This window comes from Monopterus albus, unplaced genomic scaffold (assembly GCF_001952655.1).
Source record: "Monopterus albus unplaced genomic scaffold, M_albus_1.0 scaffold17.1, whole genome shotgun sequence".
NCBI lineage: Eukaryota > Metazoa > Chordata > Actinopteri > Synbranchiformes > Synbranchidae > Monopterus > Monopterus albus.
In genome coordinates, this window is record NW_018127897.1 from 1,375,997 (window position 1) to 1,398,776 (window position 22,780).

A 22,780-nucleotide genomic window follows, 5' to 3' on the forward strand; every position below is an offset into this window, starting at 1 on the left:
TATTTTTTTTTACGAATTTTTTGACATCGCCTTTTGCATAACTGTCTATTTGCGAGTAATTGTAATGGACGCTGTAGGAGAGAGGAATAACGTCATGAGAGAGACAAGAAGTGAGTAAAAAAACACCCTAAATATGTTTAGAACTACAAATGAACTTTCTTCTGATGATGCTTGTTTTGTTTTTGTTTTTAATTTATTTTGCCATTTAAATAGGCCATCACTTCTAAAAATAACTATGACTTTAAGGGACTGCGAGGACATTCGATTTCTAATTTCATTTGTATTGTGTGCATTCAGGTGGACGGCAAAGTAAGAATTTCATTGTACAGGGAAACAAATTTCCTAACTGTGCATATGACAAATAAACACTTTGACTTTGACTTTGACTGTGCAGTTGTGTTATTGCTGACCTGTCCAAACAGAGCAACACAATTTAAATGATAGAAACCATTCAGAGAACTGGCCAATTCTACTTCTAACTATAAGGGAACAAACTTGTTGCTACATAAAGCTTGATATTGTCAGTAAAATTAAAACTAAAAATAAAATTCACCCTGAGGTATACATGTAAGTCTCCAATTTGAATTCAGGGTTTGATTCCCACTTCTTTCTGTATTTTTGAACGTACACTTTAGACTGAGACAGTTAGCTAGCTAGGTGTTTAGCTTATGGCACAGAGAGGTACACACACAGTGGGAGAGGTGAGTAAGTGACTGAGGGTGGGACTGCCACGCGAGGCTACACTGAGACTGACCGCCTGTGAGTGCTTTGAGACGGGGGAGGGGCTCACGGCAGGACCCGCTGTGCTCTTTGAGGACAGTAACTCCAGGGCGAAACGTGCTTTCACGTCAGAGTCTCCAAAACATCAGAAAGGTCTCCAATAACACCGGAAAAAGTCACTAGATTCGTTGCTAGTCGTTTTTGACAAAAAACTCACCAGGAAGATTTGGAAAGTTGCCAGAATTAGAGAGAAAGTCACCAAGTTGGCAACACTGTGTTTGTGTGATGAGACAGAGAATAACTTTGATGCGCTGCTACTGCAAAGTGTTTGGGGCAATACCCCCATCTAATGATGAAACATGGTATAACAGTTTTAAAAATATTTAATATTGTTAGCCTATCTGATCACTTCGTCTGTGTTTACCATGTTTTTATACAAAATACATCTACTACTAGTAGTAGCCTACTATAATACCAATATTAAACTAGTTACTAATAGAAGGCCCGATTACCAGGGATAAGTACACAGATAGACAGAGCGAGAGAGAGAGAGAGACTAAATTGCCTGTTCAGTGCTAACACTGGAGAACTATGTTGCAAATTTTCTCCAGGATATAAAAAAATGCGTTATTGTGTTAATCACATTTGCTGAAGGCGGACAGAAACTAAGTCCTACCATAACTATTGTGAGACTCAAATTTAAACAATCAATCTCTGTAATATAAATTGGACAACACAATACTGAAAACTCACAGTAGCCTATTGCTTTGTATTGATGTTGATCTCAGTTTTTTTCTGGACACCTACTGTCTGGCGAAGGACAAAGAGATCATGTGGCATCCACAGTCAGAGACGCACGCGAGTCTATGTCACTAAATTGCCTGTTCAGTGCTAACACTGGAGAACTATGTTGCAAATTTTCTCCAGGATATAAAAAAATGCGTTATTGTGTTAATCACATTTGCTGAAGGCGGACAGAAACTAAGTCCTACCATAACTATTGTGAGACTCAAATTTAAACAATCAATCTCTGTAATATAAATTGGACAACACAATACTGAAAACTCACAGTAGCCTATTGCTTTGTATTGATGTTGATCTCAGTTTTTTTCTGGACTTCCTGTGGCCTTTTGTAACCACTCATCACTATGTCGTTGTCCTCTGTCCCATGAGTCCCATTTAGCTCTCACCTGTCCACAGGTGTAATGCTGTTAGCACTGCTGCTTCTAGTGCCCATGTTGTTTCACTGGCTGCTGACAGACTTGGTCTGGATCCACTCCACTGTACCTCAGGCCAATGGATACACCAGATGAGGGACAGATCTGCTGTCCAGTTATCCTGTCTGCTGGCTAAGCCCCTGACTGTCAGTCTGCATTAATGAATGTTTAACCCTGGGCCATGACACTGCAAGAATAGCTTCAAATCAGTCTCAGAGATGAGCAGGTAGGATATGCTAGCTACCTACTTGACTAGTTGTCATGTATTGAAATTTATTGTAATGTAGGTGCCGTCTTTTTAGCTGAACAAATGATACACTTTATAATAAAATTCTTTATTTTTCTTTATACAGAATGTTGCAGTTAAGTTCAGTTTATCAAAGCGATTGTGCTCAAAATGGAATAAAGAAAATGGCCTAGTTAAAAGTAGTTAAAAAGATTTATTTTATAATTAGCATTTTTAGCTTTTAAGAATTGTTTGTTGCTGTACAGTGAGGGGCACTTGCACAATAATGTATGATTGTTCTAGTAAACAATTTATTCAACTATGATGTCAAATTACAGTCCCCATATGTATATTTTGTTCTTTAGTTCTTTAGTTTGCCTTACTGTGTGCCAAATAAATGTTTGAGGATCTTCTCATGGCTACAGGCAAACATTTGGCCCAACACCTGTTTGTTAATCTGGCCATTCTTTAGGTCAGTTGAGTTGTTTTTTGGGATGGGGGTGAATTTAGAAAATGCATAACAAAGTATTAAAAAATTAACCACAAGCGGCTTTCAAACACAATTGCACATTACTGTAACAGACACTGACCTATGCAACACACACACACACACACACCACAAACACACAGGCAGATGCACATTCACAAGCAGAGCCACTTTCCTCCATTTTTTTCTCTTATTTCTTAGCAGCAGTGCAGTCAGCTGCAGGTCACATGACTGGCCTGGACTTGTCTGGTCTCACTGAGCATGCTCAGAATCCTCAGTGTTGTCAGGCAAAATATAAGACAGCAGTAGGAGCAGAGATCTGCAATAGATAAACACACAGACACACACACCAGCTGCTTTGCTCACAGGCACACAGCTCAAGCATCGATAGACAGACGCTGAACAACTGGGTGATGAGGGGGAGCAACTGAGGCAAGGACAGCATCCGAGTCTCCATCCTCTGTGGGGGTAAGTGTGGATGGATGGGGTTGAGGTGCAGGGCATGGGGGGTGGGGGGGGAGGGGAAAATCCGCCTGACTGCATCTGTGTTTGTATTAATTACCTTTTACATAGAGGAATGGGGTCGATTGCAGCGTGGACTGTGTGGTTGGGATATTTAATGGTATGTGAGACAACAGAGGCTATGGGGATTGCGGGGAGGAGATGCTAGCAGGGCTGAGGACGTGGCACAGCAGCAGGCTTATGGAGGAGTAAAGAGAATTTGAAGTGGAAGACAGGGTAATGACAGGGGAGCCGTGTTTAATAGGGTGCAGTTGATGTTTGGAGCATTGTTGCAGAAAATAAAGGAGCCAAACCTAGAAAAGAGACATATATTTAGAACAAAAAACACAGTATTATAATTATTTTGCATAGACATGTAAAAATGGCCCACTCTAGGTTGGTAGAGCAGACAATGAGAAAGTGAAATTAATTAATAATTAGAATTATTAATTATATTGACTTATGTTTAACCTGGATGCCTTCATGCATGATGGTTTTGTCAAGCATTTTGTCTTGTACGGTCAAGCTTTGTTTCCATTCAGTCTTTGTTTGCACATGTCCCAGGATCCAGTCCTGATAATTGTACTTCTTTATTATTTTGGTTTGATACACACTGAAAAAAGTACATTATAATGGTCACTGTATGAAATAAGTTTCTCTGCATCTGCAGCTTTAAGTTTTGTTATAAGGACACCATGCCCATTGTTTACATGTCTAATGCAAAATGTCAAGGGCCCCTATAAGATGTAGTGGATGTAGGTGATTGTGTCATGTCAGCAATGTGCAGTTTGTCTTCTTATTTTCTCAAAATGTATTGCCATATTATTTAATAGTTTTTCTTTTTATGAAAACTAGAACTATTCTTTTATAAGCGATTATTTTATGTTAACATTCTTTGTTTTTTTTTTGTCCTTATGCATACACAGGGAATTGTGTGGCATTTCAAAGATTTCCTTGTATTTATTTGCCAGGCGAATTAAAAGCAGCAGTCTAACAATGCACTGGCATCAGCTGTGCTGTTTTCACTGTGAATCTATAAAGGTTTGCCAATCTTTTGTTCTTCAATATTAACAGATGAAGTTACCGGGAAGACAAAACAAAACAAAGAAATGGAGACATCCTGGGTACTGAGCGTACAGCACATATCTCCCACACACTCTCTCCACAGTGATTAATGCCACTCTGAAACGAGGCAGAGATGGCTGTTGCTAGGATACATGGCAAGGTGAAGTGCAGACGATTTAAAGAAAAGAGGAGGAGGGCACCTTTACAAAGCCTGGCATCACTGTTGATGGCCTCTTTGTTTCATCTTTTATGCTGATTTTTTTAAATTTCAATTTCTCCAAGGTTGTGCACTTCTGAAGACAGCAGGAAAGGGAGGTGGTCAGTCAGCGCTCGCCGGTTGTCTGGTCTCATTCCTTCCACCTGGAAATAGGCTGCAATGGTTGGCAGTATTCAAAGGCCTAAACCTGTCTGAGTGAGCCCTATGAACAGCAGACCCAATGGTAAGACAGCTAGGATCGTCACTGCATGTGATTAAGCTAAGCCATCCATTCATAGTTTTGTTTAAAATTTAGAAAGTATTAAAATAAAAATAAAAAATGGCTGTCAATGGAAAGTGTGTGTACACTTTCCATTGACAGTTAAATAATGTATTAGCTTAATCTAAGTACTGTAGGTTTATGCACCAGGACCTCTAGGACTGAGACTTTGCTAAAAATGACAAGAAAGAAGGGTTTTTTAAGCAGATATATTTATTAACTTATCCATTTTGGTTGTCAGTTGAGTATCCTTTTGAACGGTGAATTCAGAGAATATCCTGTCTCTTGGAAATAAATCATGCCGCTACGTCTTTCCCTTTGAGATGCTATAAAAGTAATGTTTTTGAAACCCTTGAATGGGAGATGTGAGAAAGGATGTGAGATGAAAGGATGATAGAAGGAGGTTGCATTTTCTTCCTGCTCCACTGTAATGGCCTTTTCACAATGTGTGTGCCCACAGGACATCAAAGGCCAGTGTTGGACAGACGAGGAGTCGGACGGGGAGAACGAGTCAGAGCAGTTCTTGTATGGCATTCAGGTACAGAAGATGCTGTTACTGCCTTCCTAAATCTCTGTGTTGAATCTGGTGTTGGGATTTTGTTTTCAGTACTGATGCTAGTCAGCATTGTTATCAGATTTTTTACTTCAAACCAATATCATATCATAATTTAAAAAAATGCAATAACCTCAAACGAGTTGCTTAAAATGAATAGATTTCTGCAAATAATATCTAAAATTTCCCCCAACAAATTGTAAAAGAGCTTCAGATAGGGTGTGCTTTGCTCATTTATTACAACTGGTTTTTAAGATACTGTCATCATCTAATTTTTGGTCAAGAGGAAATTCTGTCATGGCAATATGTTCTGATACTGCAGAACAGATGGACCGGCTGACTATCCTAATACCTTGCTACTAGCAGGGTAACATTTTAATTCATGTGATCTGTGATGTTCTGTTAACATGGAAGACGTGTTGGTGCTCAATAAGGTTCTGGGTTTGGACTTGTATACAAACGTTTGCAAACTGACAATGCTGAAGTACTATAGGTTTTTGAAAATGTAATATTTTATTTCAAATTAGAGATCAGTGTACTTTCTTTTTAGTACTATCACCCTAAGCAAACTTAGGTTTCTGTCACAAGCAACGCTGTCAGCTGAATTTCTGTGGCCACCATTTAATTATCACATCTTGTAATATTCAGTACTTCACGTCCATATAGAATCTAAATCTGTTAGTCATTTTATACCACTATCTTCCTAGTCTTGTAATTGAAATGTGAATCCAGTCTGGGACAAAAATCTCATTTCAATCTCAATGAGAGATCATGAAAGCGGCATATGGAAGATAAGAATAAATGTGTGGTATCTGTTCCACACGCTCTGAACTGAGATGAGAGTCTGACTTCGAGTGTAGACACTAGGAACACGTGTGACAGACTTGGGTAAACTATTATTATTAGTACTCAAAAATGCTCTTTATAGAGGATATCAACACAGGTATCTGTGATAACCACAGAGCACATTAAATGCCATAATGTAAAACAGTCACTGAAATAAAAATGCAGTACTGTGCAAAAGCTTTAGGCCACCACTAACAATGTTTTAGCAATGTTATGATCTATCTATCTATCTATCTATCTATCTATCTATCTATCTATCTATCTATCTATCTATCTATCTATCTATCTGTCTGTCTGTCTGTCTGTCTGTCTGTGTATATATTATATATATATAGGCATGCAGTTATTCTACACCTTAAAAAATCTTAAACAACAGCAATAATTGTGAAAAATGCACAATTCTTTTAAAGCCCTCGTTGACCTGGATTCATCTCTAGTTAACCAAAACTGCATTTTTGTTGTTATTATTATTTCTGTCAAGGTAAGAATAAAATACCAGTAGGCTCTCATAATCACAGCTGTGAATATGTAACACAAACTCTGTTTACAGTGTCTACCAGGGAGCTTCATACTGAGAAACGTCCATTTATAAATTTGAGCCCTTGCCCCTGACAAACTCTCTGCATGTGTCTGCTCTTTTGTTCGTTTTACCACAGTAGTGATTCCCAGCCAGGAATGCTTGTACCTCAGAAGCTACTTCTGCTCTTACATGGAATGATTAAGTTGTGTTAAATAACAACCATGATACCCTCATTTTAAAGTCAAAATTAACTCATATGGAACTTGACAGATGGTTTCAGTGAAGGGTAGATGAGTTCATCAGACAAAGCTCTGGAGGTACGTCAAATCAAAAAGTGACCAGTGATAATGTACTGCCTGTTACAGGGGAGCTGTGCTGCTGACCTGTACCGCCATCCTCAACTGGACGCAGACATTGAGGCAGTAAAAGACATCTACACTGACAGTGCTGTCGCTGTCAGGTACAGCACAGATACACAGACACACACAGTTTGAGACTTCTTCTGGAAAAAAAACAAAAAAAAACAAGGGCTAATAAAATTAAGTCTGCTGGCCATTTTTAATTTGCCACACATAATGCAATATATAGACATGGTCTTATACTTGTATAGCGCCTTTCTATGCTTTTACAGCACACTCAAAGCGCTTTCACATTATTTGGCCATTCACACTCCCAAATTCACACACTGGTGACATCACCGGGTTCAGTGTCTTGCTCAAAGACACCTCGACATGTTGACTGGACAAGCCGGGAATCGAACCGCTAATCCTCCGGTTAGGAAACAACCCACTATACCTCCTGAGCCACAGCCGCCCCAGACATGATTCACTGACTTTCAACTGGGCTTTGTCTGTCAAAACAGGAAAAAATAACCCTTATTTTTCTCCTTCAAATGGTAATCATTTGAAGGGGTTAGAGCGTAATGCGTCCCATTACTAATGATGAAAGATCTGTTGTTGTTTCTCTGAACAGGGAGTATGGAACCATTGATGACGTGGACATCGATCTTCATATTAACATTGGCTTCCTAGATGTGAGTCAGCATTCTTCTTCCTCTGCACACACATCCTCTGTCTTTGGCCATTACTATTCTAACATTGACATTTCGCCAAGTTAACACATCATTTATAATGTATTGTGTACTCGTAGTTTATTAATGTAATGAGAAATGGCCCTAATTAGGATGCTAACTCTGTATGATTGTGTTATGTGTGTGCCTGACTCAGGAGGAAGTTGCGACAGCATGGAAGGTTATCAGAACAGAGCCCATTGTTCTGAGACTGCGCTTTTCTCTTTCTCAGTACCTCGATGGACCTGGTGAGTAAAGATGTAGGTGTGGATGTTATGTTTTTCTGGGAGGGACTTTAGGCACTCCTGCTACTCACTGAGTGTGGGAGTACTGTACAATATGTGCTACACAAGAGGGAGAGTGAAAAAACAGCTATGTATCTGGGCACTGTGTAATAACATTATCATTTTACTCAGAGCCTTCAGTAGAAGTGTTCCAGCCCTCCAATAAAGAAGGGTTCAGCCTGGGCCTGCAGCTCAAAAAGTAAGTCATACGGTGCATTACAATTTTACAGGACATTTGTGTATTGTTGACTTCATAATTTAACCTCAGATTTCTATAAATTTTACAAAACCAAATGTGCACCATCAAAAATACAAATCACAAATGATTTATATTTCAAAGTTACCATTAGACTTGTAAAATAGATACATGAGGCATAAACATTTAATTGTAATCGTTAGCCTTTAGAGTCTTTTGGGTTACTAATTCACTGACACAAAATAATAATGTGTACCAAACTGAAGCTTATTTAAAGAGGAATTCAGCCTCTGACAGAGTCACTCTCGTTTCATCCTGGTCATGGCAGGATCCTGAGCACATTCACCTCACAGCAGTGGAAGCACCTCAGTAATGAATTCCTCAAGACCCAGCAAGAGAAGAGGCACAGCTGGTTCAAAGCCGGAGGCACCATCAAGAAGTTCCGTGCTGGGCTCAGCATCTTCTCCCCCATACCCAAGTAGGTCTTCCTCTCACTCTTGATCTCTTTCAAAGCATCTACACAACCATGTTTTACATACAGTGTGTGCATTTTAGTCTTTTAGCTAACATTCCAATCTGGAATATGCTGAAAATCATAATTTGTAACATGTTCAGAAAGCAAATATTATGTTTCTAGTTTCTGTGGCATATTGATATAACAGAGCAGTAGTTATCCAAGATACTGATAATTTTTCCAGTATCTTAAACTAATACAAATGCAGTTTTTAAAAACTGTATTTATCTATTTTTTATTTCTCTTCTAAGTTAACATGTGTATAGTTTTCAGCACTGTAGTGAATCTGGTAAACTGTCATTATGATGCATGGTTTAGGTGCTAATGTCTAAAAACACTTTCATTGGTTATTGAACTGCTTTATTTCTAAACATTTCACTGTATCCAAGTGTCTGCAATCTTTCATTATTTTAGCATTTCCAGGCAATTAAAATTTTGAAAGCTTCCTTGTCACTCAAATGAAAGTAGTTTCTATAAATATTACAAAGGGCAAACCAGAAATAGCATAATACTGAAAACACACTCTTTTGTGCTTTTATTTTTAAAGAATAAATCATATAGAGTTTCATGACATACAATGACAAGCAGGAGAAAGGAAGCTGTGACACAACACAGCGTAGGTTCACTTAAATTCAAAATCTGACGCACTCAACCAATTTTCCCCCAGGGAGGAGTTTTCTTCTTGGCCTCTGTCTTACATCAGGATGCTGTGACACTTATGGGTGCACAGGGATTGAATCCTGGCCCACTTGATGGAGGTCAGCTTCGCTAACTACTAGGCTGACATCCCCATGACTTGACAGGAGTTTCATATCAAGAGGGTACCTGGATAATGTCCTGAGAGTGATGGAGGAAGTGAACACTGGTTCTTGTATTTTAACAGTTAGAGACTTGAGCTAGTGTCTAAACAGGTTCCTGTTGTCTGAACTAGTGCTTTAATGGCAGTGTGAGTGACTAGAGCTGAGTGTAACACAAGTGACTACAAAATTACTCAGGTACCGACAATGTTAACACATTGCAGTTTTATATGTCGCTGACAAGATGTCACAAATGATACTAGGGATTTTTTTTTCATTTCAACATTATTTGCCCTTTAAAGCCAAATCTTTGAAGTCAAACCATCAACTATGTAATGGTTTCATTGGTTTATCTTAGAAAAATGGTTGATAAAATGATGCACATGTTTTGGTGTCTTGCTCTTTGCCAGGTCTCCAAGTTTTCCTCTGATTCAAGACAGTGTTTTAAAAGGGAAGCTGAGTGTTCCTGAGCTGAGAGTGACCCGCCTGATGAATCGCTCTATCTCTTGTACCATGAAGAATCCTAAAGGGGAGCTCTTTAGTTATCCACCAAACAGCCAGGTCAGTGCTAATCAGGACAAATCAGCAGCTATCCATCTAGTCAGTTACCTTTTAGTTTAATTTAACTGCCTTTAGTGTGTGTCACTCACATGTTATGTTGCAATCATAGGGTTGTTGTACACAACACTGAGGCTATAAACATTGTGCTCTTTACATTTATTTCTAACATTGCTGATATTTGCCCTCATGATTCTCTAAGAGTGAGTTTCAAGTCACCCACAATTCTGCAAAATATGGAGATAGTGTATAGTATTCTTTTCTGTTTTGATTCACTGTGATCCTCTTCTCAGTCACCTGCCACCTGCACCGTTCCAAGCTGAGCCACTGCCTACCCCTTCCGTAACATGGCTGATGTACTGTTTCCCATAATGCTTTGTCTTCACTTGACCCATCAGACTGTGGCTGTCCCAGCGGCCAGGGCCCCAGCGCAGATTACCACGAGGCAGCTGATTGAATTGTTTTTCTCATCCCAGGCGGGCGGGCACTGCAAGAACATCCCCACCTTGGAGTATGGCTTCTTAGTGCAGGTTAAAGCTCAAGGAGAAAAGAGCCCATTTATACATCATATATCTGAAGAGTCATTTCTGTGGTGTACAGACATGACAGACAGTTTGAAACAATGATTTCTTCACTGCAATTCACATTTGAAGAAAGTCTGTTATGCAGTTATATAGCGATAAAGTAACTGGTTCCCTGTAATTGTTTATGAGTACAGTATTTAAGAAAAGCAAGTTTTACTTCAGAGTATCTGTGACTGATTTGTAAATGTAAAATAAATGTATGTCAGCAGTAATTAAGGCCCACCTTACAATTTGTATAGATGTGAGGACCATATTGTATTATGGAGGTGACTGTGTACCAGCTTGCAGTGACAAGGGCTGGGCCTCACACTGCATTGTTATACTAGGATCTTTAGCAGGTTACGCCTGCCATAAATGCATGGCAAAACTGTACTTTGTCACAGTTTCTATGCTAAACTAGTCTTTGTTTCTTTATATGAAGAAGGTGGGAGTGGTAACTGAGGACACCACTGTACTTTTCTCCTAACAGATAATGAAGTACTCAGAGCAGAGAATCCCCACGCTCAACGAGTACTGTGTGGTCTGCGATGAACAGCACGTCTTTCAGAATGGGTCCATGCTGAAGGTATCGGAGACATGATCAAGAAACGTACAGTTGAGCTTTATAAATCATTGCTTGTTGGATAAGAAAAAAGAAAAGTGACATTCTTTCTCTTAGTAAATAGGGTAGGTTTACTTGTGTTTGTGTGGACATGTAGTACACATTCAGATCAGTGCTATTTCATAATTTTTTGTCTATGTGTGTGCTTAGCCTGCTGTGTGCACCAGGGAGCTGTGTGTGTTCTCCTTTTATACTCTGGGTGTGATGTCCGGAGCTGCAGAGGAAGTGGCCACAGGAGCAGAGGTGACAATAACACAACACATTCTTAGTATTTTATTGCCATATCCCAAAAATTGCATTGAGTTCAAATGTAGATTGAAAAAATAAAAGGCTAAAATATTTGTAAGGAAACCAAATATGCATGTTAAGCACCAGCACCTGAGGGGGAGACACCATGATGTCCCTGAGTATTTACAGTTTATGTGTCACTGGAACTGAGCCAGGTTCTACTGCCATGTTACACTGAGTCAATAAAAGAATCAAAATAGGTCATTAACAATATAAGATAAAGGCATAAAATGTAAAAATGTAATCTCTCTCTCTCCTCAGGTTGTGGACCTACTTGTGGCTATGTGCCGAGCTGCTCTTGAGTCTCCCCGTAAGAGCATCATCTTTGAGCCCTACCCATCAGTTGTTGACCCCAACGACCCCAAGACTTTGGCCTTCAACCCAAAGGTCAGCATCCTCACTGCTGGATTCCTGAATAATTTAGCAAACTTGAACCTCTACAAGTGATTTTAGACATCTTTTTGTTGTTCCCTCTCTCATTTCATACAATGACTGTTTGGCTCAACTGATGAACACAGAAGAAGAATTATGAGAGACTGCAGAAAGCACTGGATAGCGTCATGTCCATCCGGGAAATGACCCAGGTACAAGCAGGAGATGGATGGGAATGAAGAGAAGGGCCACAATGGCTATATTAAGGCTACTTTTATACTTGATTTATATGTTTAAAATATTTCATTTAGAGAACACGGTGGCTGGACTGCATAAATACTGTGTACTAATCATAAGTTTGAAGTTTTGGCCGCTTGGTTGTTTGGTTTTAGAAAAGAAAATATGTGGGGGAAAAAAAAATCTAAAAACGACACATGCTTGTGTGGTTTTTCCAGGGCTCATATCTGGAGATCAAGAAACAGATGGACAAACTGGACCCTTTGGCCCATCCTCTGCTACAGTGGTGAGAAGGCAGAATATAAACTAAAATGGGCTGACTCTGGTTTGCATGTTAACAGGTTTATAATGATATATAGCACTACCTTTCACTAGAGAGCAATTTGTCATATTAGTTAATTGATCATGCACACTTCAAGAATGCTTGAATTTTTACCAATACAACTTTTTTATGGAAAACATTTTGATGTGCCACAGCATGAAAAGTGTGGGTATAAATGACAAAAGCAATTATGGCTGAATTTCATTTAATTTTAATCTTATTTATTGTACTCCGTCTTTCTTTCTGCAGGATTATTTCCAGTAACAGGTCTCATATTGTCAAGCTGCCTCTCAGTAGGGTAGGACACCAGAATGACATCCTCTCAAGTCTCCTTTATGGGTTTAGTTTTGCCACACTATGTAAATGTATGGTTTATGCTTGTTTTTCCTTTGTTTGTCTTCCTCTCGCTCTCACTTGTCCTTTCTCATTGTGACAGCAACTGAAATTCATGCACACCTCCCACCAGTTCCTGCTGCTCAGCAGTCCTCCAGCCAAGGAAGCCCGTTTTCGCACTGCCAAGAAGCTATATGGCAGCACTTTCGCTTTCCAGTGAGTCCTAATTGCGCTTCCCATCGGCTGCAAGCTTTAATACAGTCAAAGTTTTATCTTTTCTTTGTATCGCTATTTCAAAGCTTATAAGGTAAAATCATTTAGACTGCTATAAAATATCACAAATGAGCTCTGTTGTTCAGCTTTGTGGCTGTAGAGCAAATACGATGTGAGAAACCACATGTAAATAATGTATCTCAAATTAAGCATAGTCACTCAAATCCATGCATAATTTAGCATTACAGCAGTACACTGTCAAACACAAACACGTCTCAGTGTAACACCTGGTCATTATGTCATGGATAGAGGGGCCAACAAATTCTAGCAGATTTTTGTGGGACCATAACAAGCAACAGCACAGAGGAACCACCTTGCTAAGCCAGCGCATGGAGCCAGCAATGTCTGTGAGACAGAGATTTGTACTGTAGCAGATGGGGCTCTGCAGAATATTTTAGACATACATGGCCCATCTGGACACTTGCAACTCATGAGCATTCTCTCTTTATGCTGGTTCATAATACAATTTTAACATTTCTCAACAGGAAATGCCAAATATGTAAGTCAGCTTGGCTGCCTTTGTTTCATATTGATATAAATAGAAACATACAAAGTATAAATACACACTCAAAGTCTGTTTAATGACAATCTGCAAGATTTAGAAGGGAACCCTAAAACAACTATCTAATAAATGGAATTAAGAACTTCCTTGTATATTCATTTCACTGTAGGAACAAGAACTTAATAATGCTTCAAAACTATTTAAAAATAACAGCACTCTGACAGTGCTGTGACCACTGTATTCTATTTTAAGACAAAATACCTGCGCTAGAAGATGTATTTATTTATTTTTAAAGCATCTTTTATGAAAGACAGCCTTGATAGGTTGTCATCTTTAATCCTCATTTAGAATACTTTCATTTTTTTCTAAATATTAAATGATATTAATCTGGAGAACTATTATGAAAAGAATGTTCCAAAATGTTCTTGAACCAATGGTATAAATAGATGACTACAGCAGTGGTTTGGCATTAGAACATTTGAATCTTCTCTCATCATCTTTTAGAAAATATTTGCACAGCAATAACAAATAAAAAAGCTATAAATCTAATAAGACTTTTTGTAGATTTTTACATATTAATAATTCCTAACATTTGGAGTAAATAGTAAATATTTTGTTAATACCTATTTGCTAATCTCTATTGCCAGTTGATGTAACCGTTATAAACAGAAGGAAGCTGTTTCCATTTAAGATGGTAGTCTTTAGGATTTAAGACGTTTTTTTTGATGTAGACACTGGTGGACCGTAGACACTGCAGTGAATCAAAGGTCACCATGTGAAATGAACAATAGAGTTGTTATATATCGACATGCTTGAACAGCATGGATCTGGCCGCTGCACATGGTGGTTGCACATGGAGATCCACACTTTTTATAGTCACACAGCACTTTGTTTTATCTTTTCTTTTTATCTCTTCCTCTCTCTACACTTGCTCTAGTGGTTCCCATATAGAGAACTGGCACTCTGTTCTGAGAAATGGACTAGTCAATGCCTCTTATACCAAACTGCAGGTACGTAACCCTGGCAGTTGGCTGAAATGTATGATGCATCTCCTCTCGGACAGTGAACCTGCTCTTGGACATGGCAGGCTCGCTGTCCGGCTGATTCATTTTTGCAGTTAATGGATGCCAGCTTCCCTTTCATCGGCTTTGCAATTGGCATTTTAGCGAGCAGGGCACACTATCGGCTTCTTTCTGATTCCCCTGCTGACAGCAGCAGACAGCACGTCTCTTCCTGTTATGGGACAAAGGGAGGCAGCTGTGGCGCGTGGTCAGCTGTGATGTCAGGAGGCTGCTTGTGTGCCCTGTTGGGGTTAACCACCTAGAGCATTTAGTAGGCTAGGTCTGAAGTTGAAGGATGCACAGGACAAGCTCCGTGATAGTGAGTATAGACTTCCTCGAGGTGGATAAGGGTTTTCATCAAAGGTCAGTACCTGGCACTTACCATCTGTTCAGATCTGGGTCAAATAGTACCCACAAAATAGAGAGTTCATAAACTAGGTGATACCAGATGGGCACTACTGAACAAGTTGGGACCATAAAGATCATTTTAAGTCAGAAGCAGAAAGCCATACAGTGTCAAAATTGCATCCAGGTCTGTAAAAGCCAAATAAATAGTAAAAAAACAAGCGGTGTGTGCTAGATAGCACAGAATTATCTCATTTACACAATACAGCCAACTACATCTGAAATCTTGAGGCTCTTTGAAATGTTCACATCAGCCATGATTGCTCTCTTGTGCTGATGTGTTTCAGCTATGCCTCCTTTGTTCCCCAACTTTTTGAAGTATGCATTTTTTGATCTTGAGCCTTGGTGCTTGCCTGCCTCCTCTTTCTCTTCCTCTCAATTCCAGCCTTGAGCATTGACACCCCTGTTCTTCTGTCCTTGTGTTTCACAGGAGGAAAAGGGTAGAGTCTCTCTCCAGCTCCAGCCATCACACAAAACCTTTTGTCTGTTGTTCACTTTGAATTTCTCCCTGATGTGCCATGTCCTGACTATCTCCCATCTCCCTCCTGTTATATTCCCAGACAATCAAGTTGCTCTTTGGTCTTCCTCCTGTTTCTCCTCTGGTTTCAATATGGCTTATGAACACGTCCATTTTACACCAGCAGTCCCTCTGTTTTCGTCATTATGGACATTCTTGTGTGGAGGGTCACCGTTATTATCAGTCATCCTTATCTCATGTTCATCTTCAAACCACCATGCATGGTTTCATTTTTCATGTCAGCTTTGCTTGAATACCTGAGCAGTTTATACACAAATTTCACTCACAACATTCAAGAGCATCAAATAATCTCCACTAGAAAACATAATGTTGTAAGGAGAAAATATGCTGACAGTTTATAGGCGTGACTATGTGGATTATAGGAAACAATCACTTTACTTTCTTGAACTTTTTGCTGTACTCTGTCTTTGGATTTTTGCGTGTGTGAGTGGGAGTGTATATTTAATATGCTTGGCTAGTGGGATTTGACAGGTGAACTGTCACAGAAACATAACAGACTTGTACAGACTTTCCTATGTATTAACTACAGTAAGTTTACTTTGTACTGCTCTGTATGCGTGAGTGCACCCATGCATCTGTGTGAGGTTTTCTTGTGCAGCTGCTCAGTGACCCTTCCTTCCTGCTCTTTTCAAACCCAAGCTGCATGGGGCAGCATATGGAAAGGGCATCTATCTCAGCCCCATCTCCAGCATATCTTTTGGATACTCAGGTAGGAACAACTGAATCCTTGCACTCAGACCCCCAACACCTTTCTTTTTTCTACAGTGTTTGTTGACATGGCTTTGTGTGAGACACGGCCTGATTATCATTCTGAAACTGTTCATTTTCACCTGTAGGATATTCCCATGCTATCTGATTTTGCTGCATTGTGTTTTGGATGCTAGGCCTTGGGCCTCTGAGTTTGTGTGCTGCCTGCCATACCATACTTTTTGTTGTGGCTCTCTAAAATGCCGTTGTCAGTGGATTTGTGTGTGTTGCATTGTACATGGCTGGCTATTTATATGGTTTTCTTTTTGTGGGGTGGGGGTGTAGAGCCATTTAAACTAAGTCTCAAAATACAAAATCAGAGGTTGGATTTCAGGTTGTACTGTGGTAGTCTGATAGATAGCTTATGAGGTCAGCAGGTTGCCAACAGGGCCCACATTCCTTCTAAGCCCATGGTTTCTTAACTTTAGGAATGAGTATGGAATTCACTAGCATTTTGGATCTCTAACCTTCATGTGAAGGTTGACGCAGTGGGTAATAACTTCTCTGTACAAGGAGTTCAAAACTAGAGAGAAGTTTTTCACAGCTTGAATGACTGCAGGTAAGGTCATTCTAACTGAGCATTGTTTGCCGTCTGTGTGCTGCTTCTTGCAGGGATGGGGAAAGGACAGCACCGCATGCCCACCAAAGATGAACTGGTACAGCGTTACAACCGCATGAACACCATACCACAGGTAAGGGAACAGGGTGCATTCCTGACATATACGCTGAATTTATCAAATACAAGACTATCTACAGCATCATATTGCTTTACAAGGTAGTTGGCCACAATGACTCCAGGTTCTCGTTGCACACAAAGAAGATGTGTAAATGGTATAGAGGGGCAGACATGGAACGTTTTGAAGCCTTGGGAAAAATCAACACTGATTGCCAGTTGTGAGCTGTTGCTCAAAAAGCATATTTTATGTACAGAACAACAGGACTTATTGTTGTCTGTGTTTATTTTATTTTTTTCAACAGAGCCGTCCAATACAATCAAGATTTCTTCAGAGTCGAAATCTGAACTGCATCGCTCTGTGTGAAGGTAATGACAAGCAGAAGGTATGACTGCAAAGCTGGGATAATAGTGAATATGTGGCATAAGTCCAGGCAATAGTTTGTTTTATTAATATACAATCACTGGCCACATTATTAGTTAATTGTATGCAATTCAGCGCCACAATTTGGCCTTAACATCTGTGCTCATGAAGCTCAGTTTTTGATGAAATTGTCATAAATGTGTAAATTTAATTATATGTTTATTATTGAGGTCATAGTTAAAGGTGGCGCTGTACTGGAATACATTATATTTGGAGGTGTTCCTAATATTCTGACCTTATCATGTATGTAGCTGGGGAGACCAAAAATACAGAGACACCTCAGTTTTAGCAGTTTGTCTTCTCTCTTTTAAACAGTTATCACATCTAAGGACCTGCAGAAACATGGTAACATCTGGGTGTGTCCAGTATCTGACCATGTCTGTACTCGCTTCTTTTTTGTGTAAGTATTCCAAACACTTTAAAAACCTTCCTAATTTCCACAGACTTGATGCCCAATTACCAAAAGAGTTGGCATAGCAACCAGGCATATTAAAATCATCATCACAGTTAAAATTCATAGTTAATCACTCTGATTCTTATTTTTACCTGCTAAACTGCACATGATGAAGATGATTTATTGTAGTATTGTGTTAACATGCTGCAGTTGTTGCTCATCACTCATCATCATCTTAAAGTGGTGGTGAATAAATTGTGAGGATGGTTGGTGGTACTACGGCTCCACAAAACCAGGTTCCTCTCAGGTGAGACACTTTCACTATGAGGTTTTACACTGTGGATAGAGCCCAGCAGATAAGACATGGGATCCACATCAGGGCTCTGAGTCCAAGCTTTGGACACATATTCACCAGATGGCAAAATCTATTATGGTGTCCACTGCTGTCGTCGGAGTTGGAAATTATATTTGCAATCAAATTTACATCACAGCTAAATAGAATTCAGTTCTGAAGTGTGTTCTGTGTGTTCTTCAGCTCAAAGAAATGGTTTATAAAAGTAGAATAAAAACAAGAAGATGGAGTGTGTCAGACCTAACGATGTTTCTCATTGTAATTAATTTGCTTAATAGATAAAAGCACCTCACAGAAGCTAATTTTTTTGTAAATGGAAAGCTTGTTTTTTATTAACAATATTACAGCTTAATCCTTAAGATAAAAAGACATTTATTTGGGCCCCCTATACCACCAAATAGCACTGCAGCAGACAACTGAAAAATTGAGGGCATGAGAGAGGGTGATTAAAAACCTGTCATGTGTCAAAGAATTTTAAAATGCATTGAACTGATGTAACTGTACTGCATGCAGACTCATCTATATACTGTATATGTGTAGGTATGAGGATGGCCAAGTAGGAGATGCCAACATCAACACCCAGGAGCCTAAGGTACAGAAGGAGATCATGCGTGTCATTGGGACCCAGATCTACTCCAGCTAATGGAGGGGCAACAGCAACGCTTGGATCTGTAGCTCTCTGCAGCAGAGGCACACAGACAGACGGGCAAGTTGTTGGGCAAAATGTTTGGGCAAGCTCACCTCTGGCCTGATACTGAAGGCTGAAGGAACTCTTGAGCACATTATTTTTAAAGGTGTTTTGATCTGGCCCTCTTGTTTCCCACTCTCTCCCCTTTGTTCCTCTTCTCCCACTCACTACACATTACATGTTCATTTAACCCTCAGTTACTGTAGGTTTAACTTGAGTTAAGCCAGTCTGCTTTTCTCATTCAGTTCATGACATTTACAACAGATGTGCAAAACACTAGCGAATAAAAGAGGAGGTTGTCGCTGGTATGGCTCTCCACACATGTAGACACACTTTCAAACCATGGGTCGACTGGCCCTTTTCCTTTCTTGCTGCACTTTTACTCTGTAGTTATAATTTCTCTTCGTGAATATCTAGAAAAAAAATACAAATCATCCCAAATGACACCTCAGTCCCTTTGTGACTGGATGGATTTACTGTACATGCACATAGAACTTTGTTCTCCTATTGTGTTTGCTGCAGCATTATCTCCAATTCATTTATTTAATATTCTTCAACTAATGACGTGAATTAAAATGTGCAACATTGTTATCTAAGGGGCAAACACTGCCATCTCGTTTTGTCTTTATCCACTAGATAAAGCTCCCAGAATCCAGTGAGTGAGGTGTGGCTTGAACCCAAGTTACACAATGCTTTGATTCTGAAAACATTCTGAAATGTACAAATCCAGCCACTGGCAGTATAATAATTTTTCATTAAAACTGCATTAACTAACTTCTTCCTCTAAATTTCAACCATTAAGGGCAAAGTGAGAGTCAAAAAAACGCCTCCCCTCCTCTTCTCTCCCCACTCCTCTTTGCCTCTCCTGCCCTGTCTGTGAAACATATGTGGTGTCATATGTGGTCATTACAGCTGGAGATAGTTGTATCAGTCAGGTAGTGCAGCAGTAATAACTGGCTCTAGAACGAATGTATACAGAATATAGAGCCTGTGGTTTTAGGTGCCATTGCAGCGACACAATGGCAAATAAAGAGGTTTACATTTATTTTTTATGCATACATATGTCTAACGTTTGTAGTGGATGTATCTGTAAGCAAATTATACAGAGGAATGTTTTTTCCTGTATTGATACAGTACTAACATTCAGGCCACTGTCACATCATGTTCCGTATTACATACTTGACACGCATAATCATGAGTTGTATGTGAAATGAGAAATTTGATGTTATGCTTTGATAGTTGAACAAACTCCCCGCTTTTCTAGTTGTGCTGATGACGGAACTTTTAAAATTTCTCGCTAAAATGCTACATGGACTGCAGTGTTATGCCCAACATAAATTGGACCAAAACTGAGCAAAAATGAGCAAACTGAGTGAAACTACTTCCCCTGCTAATGTAGGAAAACGCACTGGTTTTTGCTAGTTGGACAAAACAAAAAGCTAACACTGCAGTCAGTTGGAATGAAATTACAACCAGAATAATTCAGCACAAAGGTACAAAATTGAAAGGCTAACATTATTTTGCTAATGATGCCAACATATACACGTTAGCTAGGTACTTGCGTCTAGCAGGAAGAAGGCCTTATCTGCATCAAATTTGAATCCTTTAGATACTTTTGGTGCTCTCCATCTCTGATGTGCCAAACCGACGTTAACCCTGGTTTTGCCTCGTTCTTTGTTGCACTCTTTCTGTGCTACAGAACATGGCCTCTTGGGGTCTAACAAGCAGCTCTACTCCCATCATGGGTTGTACCTACACAGGGAGCCTCCACAGTCCGTCTTTGAAATGAACCATACTCATTTGAAAAACGTGTCTTATAACCTCGGATCAGTGGGATCATGGAAGAAATGTGATGCGGATTTTAACAATACTGGCCACAGAGGGAAAGAAATGAACACAAGACCTGGATATACAGTAGCAGAGTGGGGTGGAGGGTTGGTACAGAGGGGAGAAAACACTTCTAGACACTTGTTTGAGTTATCCACATTTGTGCTAAATGTTAGTTAATGCAGCTTTAAAGAATTAGTTCAGTTCCGATTGATGATGCACCTTCAAAAACTCACTGCCATAAAATGTTAAACATTCAGAAGGAAAGGAAAAGAAAAAAGCAACAGCAACAAAGACTTTTACCTGATTGGACAGACGTGCGACATGGCAGAATTCATGAAAGCATAGGTCATAAAACGTAACACAGCTCTGGAACTTTTTGCCACTATAGACCATAGACCATAAATGTGAGGATGAGACTCACATCAAGAAAAGACAGTGGTTCCTAAATATGCTGTAACAGTGAATTTGGTTGGCTCTATATGCTAGTTTAGGTTGTTGAAAGAGGAGTTCATTTGCTTATGTTCTCAAAGCTACCATCAGTTGTTCCTCTGTGCCTGTCAGTTTGTTTCATCATTAGTTTAAGTGGATGTCATTTTTTCTTTAAATGGTGGATATATTGAGGAATAATTCTCTGTGTGAATGAAATACACTTTCCATTGGATTAACAACACACAAAATCCACTGTACAGAAAATCATGGACAATTTTACCAAACATTCTGCTGGCAGTATCCTGTCAAGGTGAGCTCTTGTTCTTCCCACCCCTACCCAATGGACATCGGGTGTTACTGGGCCGCAACAATGTGTGGCTCCTTGGCTTCACCTTGGGGAATGGAAAACTTATATAGCTAATCAAGTTTATCAGTTAGTCATGTACTGTATGTATGTATGTGTGGGTTTGTATTCTCTTGACATTATACTAGACATTGCACTTGTTCAGTTTGCCTAAACTGGAGAAATGGACTGTCCTTAGACCTGCAGTAAACAGGTATTGCAGGAAAGAGGGCGCAAAAGCAAGTCTATAATACCCAACATCTTAACTATGTCTTTACAAAGATGGGCTTGCAGTATCTTCTGGAACTGAAAATTCTGACTACCGACTGGACTTTAAGGTGCTGAAGGAGGGTGAATCTTCAATAAGGACACTGGAGACCTTGTTGAAGTGTGTTGCCCAGAAAGAAGAGGACACGCACAGCTGACTCATTGTGTTGCAGGACTGTGCTAAAAACTGATACCTGTTTTTGCTGAGAGGTTTCAGCTGCAAGTCTCTTTGAGAATCTCTTCTCTCACTGTCCGTCTCTAGTGAGTAATTTGTTTTTTTCAAAGATGATGTTGACAACAATGATGGAGATTATGGTGATGATGAAAGACACAGGGAAAAAGAATAAAGCTTGATTTTGCACAGTTTTATATTCAGTCTCCTTGTCTTTGATGTCTGTGGAAAATAGTGTTACCATTATTTGTGGAATTGTCTTCTGTAGCTCTGTGCTAGCGTTCTGGGCAGAAGAGGGCACCATTACTCCATAACATTTACACAGGCCACCTGAGTCCTCCATTCTATTTAAAGTTTAAAGCCTGTTTAGCCATTTTCATATCATCTGTACAATTGCTTAAATAAGTTGATACAATCATAATTAAAATACAATACAATTTTGTATAATCAGACTTTGTTATCCTTTTCATATCAATTAGAAATGAGCTTGTAAGTTCATGTGGTGATGCAAATCAATTTTCTGCACTTCTATTCATGGTGCCTGCATTTGAAAATGTACTGAACTGTGCTTAATTTATTTGGGTTGTGTGTTTCACAAAGTATGTTAGTCACACAGCAAAACAGCCCTCATTCTCATGAAAATATGATACATTAATGCTATCCCAGAAAAAAGAAAGCACTTAGGCTAAATAGTCATAATATACTGACTTTAAAATTCTCCACAGTGACACACCGCACTGTACACAAAGAAACACCAAACACACAAACTATTCTTTTCTGTTATATGCAGTATTGCTTTTACACAAAATGTTGTAGGGACATGTCATCAGATGGTCTTGAGCAATGCATGTACTTAATGTGTTAAAAAAATTAGGTTATACTGTAGTTGATTTCGTTGTTTATTTATCTGGCAGAG

At 39.4% G+C, this 22,780-nt stretch overlaps 1 protein-coding gene across 4 annotated transcripts; it reads left to right on the plus strand.

Moving 5' to 3' along the window:
• Positions 1-3,060: 3,060 nt before the first annotated feature.
• LOC109955848 (poly [ADP-ribose] polymerase 6) lies at positions 3,061-22,058 on the plus strand. Of its 4 annotated transcripts, none has more exons than XM_020592394.1 (23): positions 3,061-3,118; positions 4,499-4,656; positions 5,153-5,230; positions 6,977-7,071; positions 7,584-7,644; positions 7,838-7,928; positions 8,097-8,163; positions 8,489-8,638; positions 9,882-10,032; positions 10,428-10,559; positions 11,083-11,178; positions 11,365-11,457; positions 11,764-11,889; positions 12,021-12,086; positions 12,330-12,397; positions 12,683-12,731; positions 12,870-12,982; positions 14,479-14,551; positions 16,185-16,254; positions 16,905-16,984; positions 17,271-17,334; positions 17,705-17,789; positions 18,676-22,058. In XM_020592394.1, exons 2-23 carry the CDS (start codon positions 4,654-4,656, stop codon positions 18,776-18,778), a joined length of 1,914 nt encoding a protein of 637 aa, XP_020448050.1. In that variant the 5' UTR covers positions 3,061-3,118; positions 4,499-4,653; the 3' UTR covers positions 18,779-22,058. The 4 variants fall into 4 exon arrangements, with proteins under 4 accessions (XP_020448050.1, XP_020448052.1, XP_020448054.1 ...); XM_020592396.1 differs by having other exon boundaries at positions 12,024-12,086; XM_020592398.1 differs by having other exon boundaries at positions 10,506-10,559.
• The last annotated feature ends 722 nt before the right edge of the window (positions 22,059-22,780 follow it).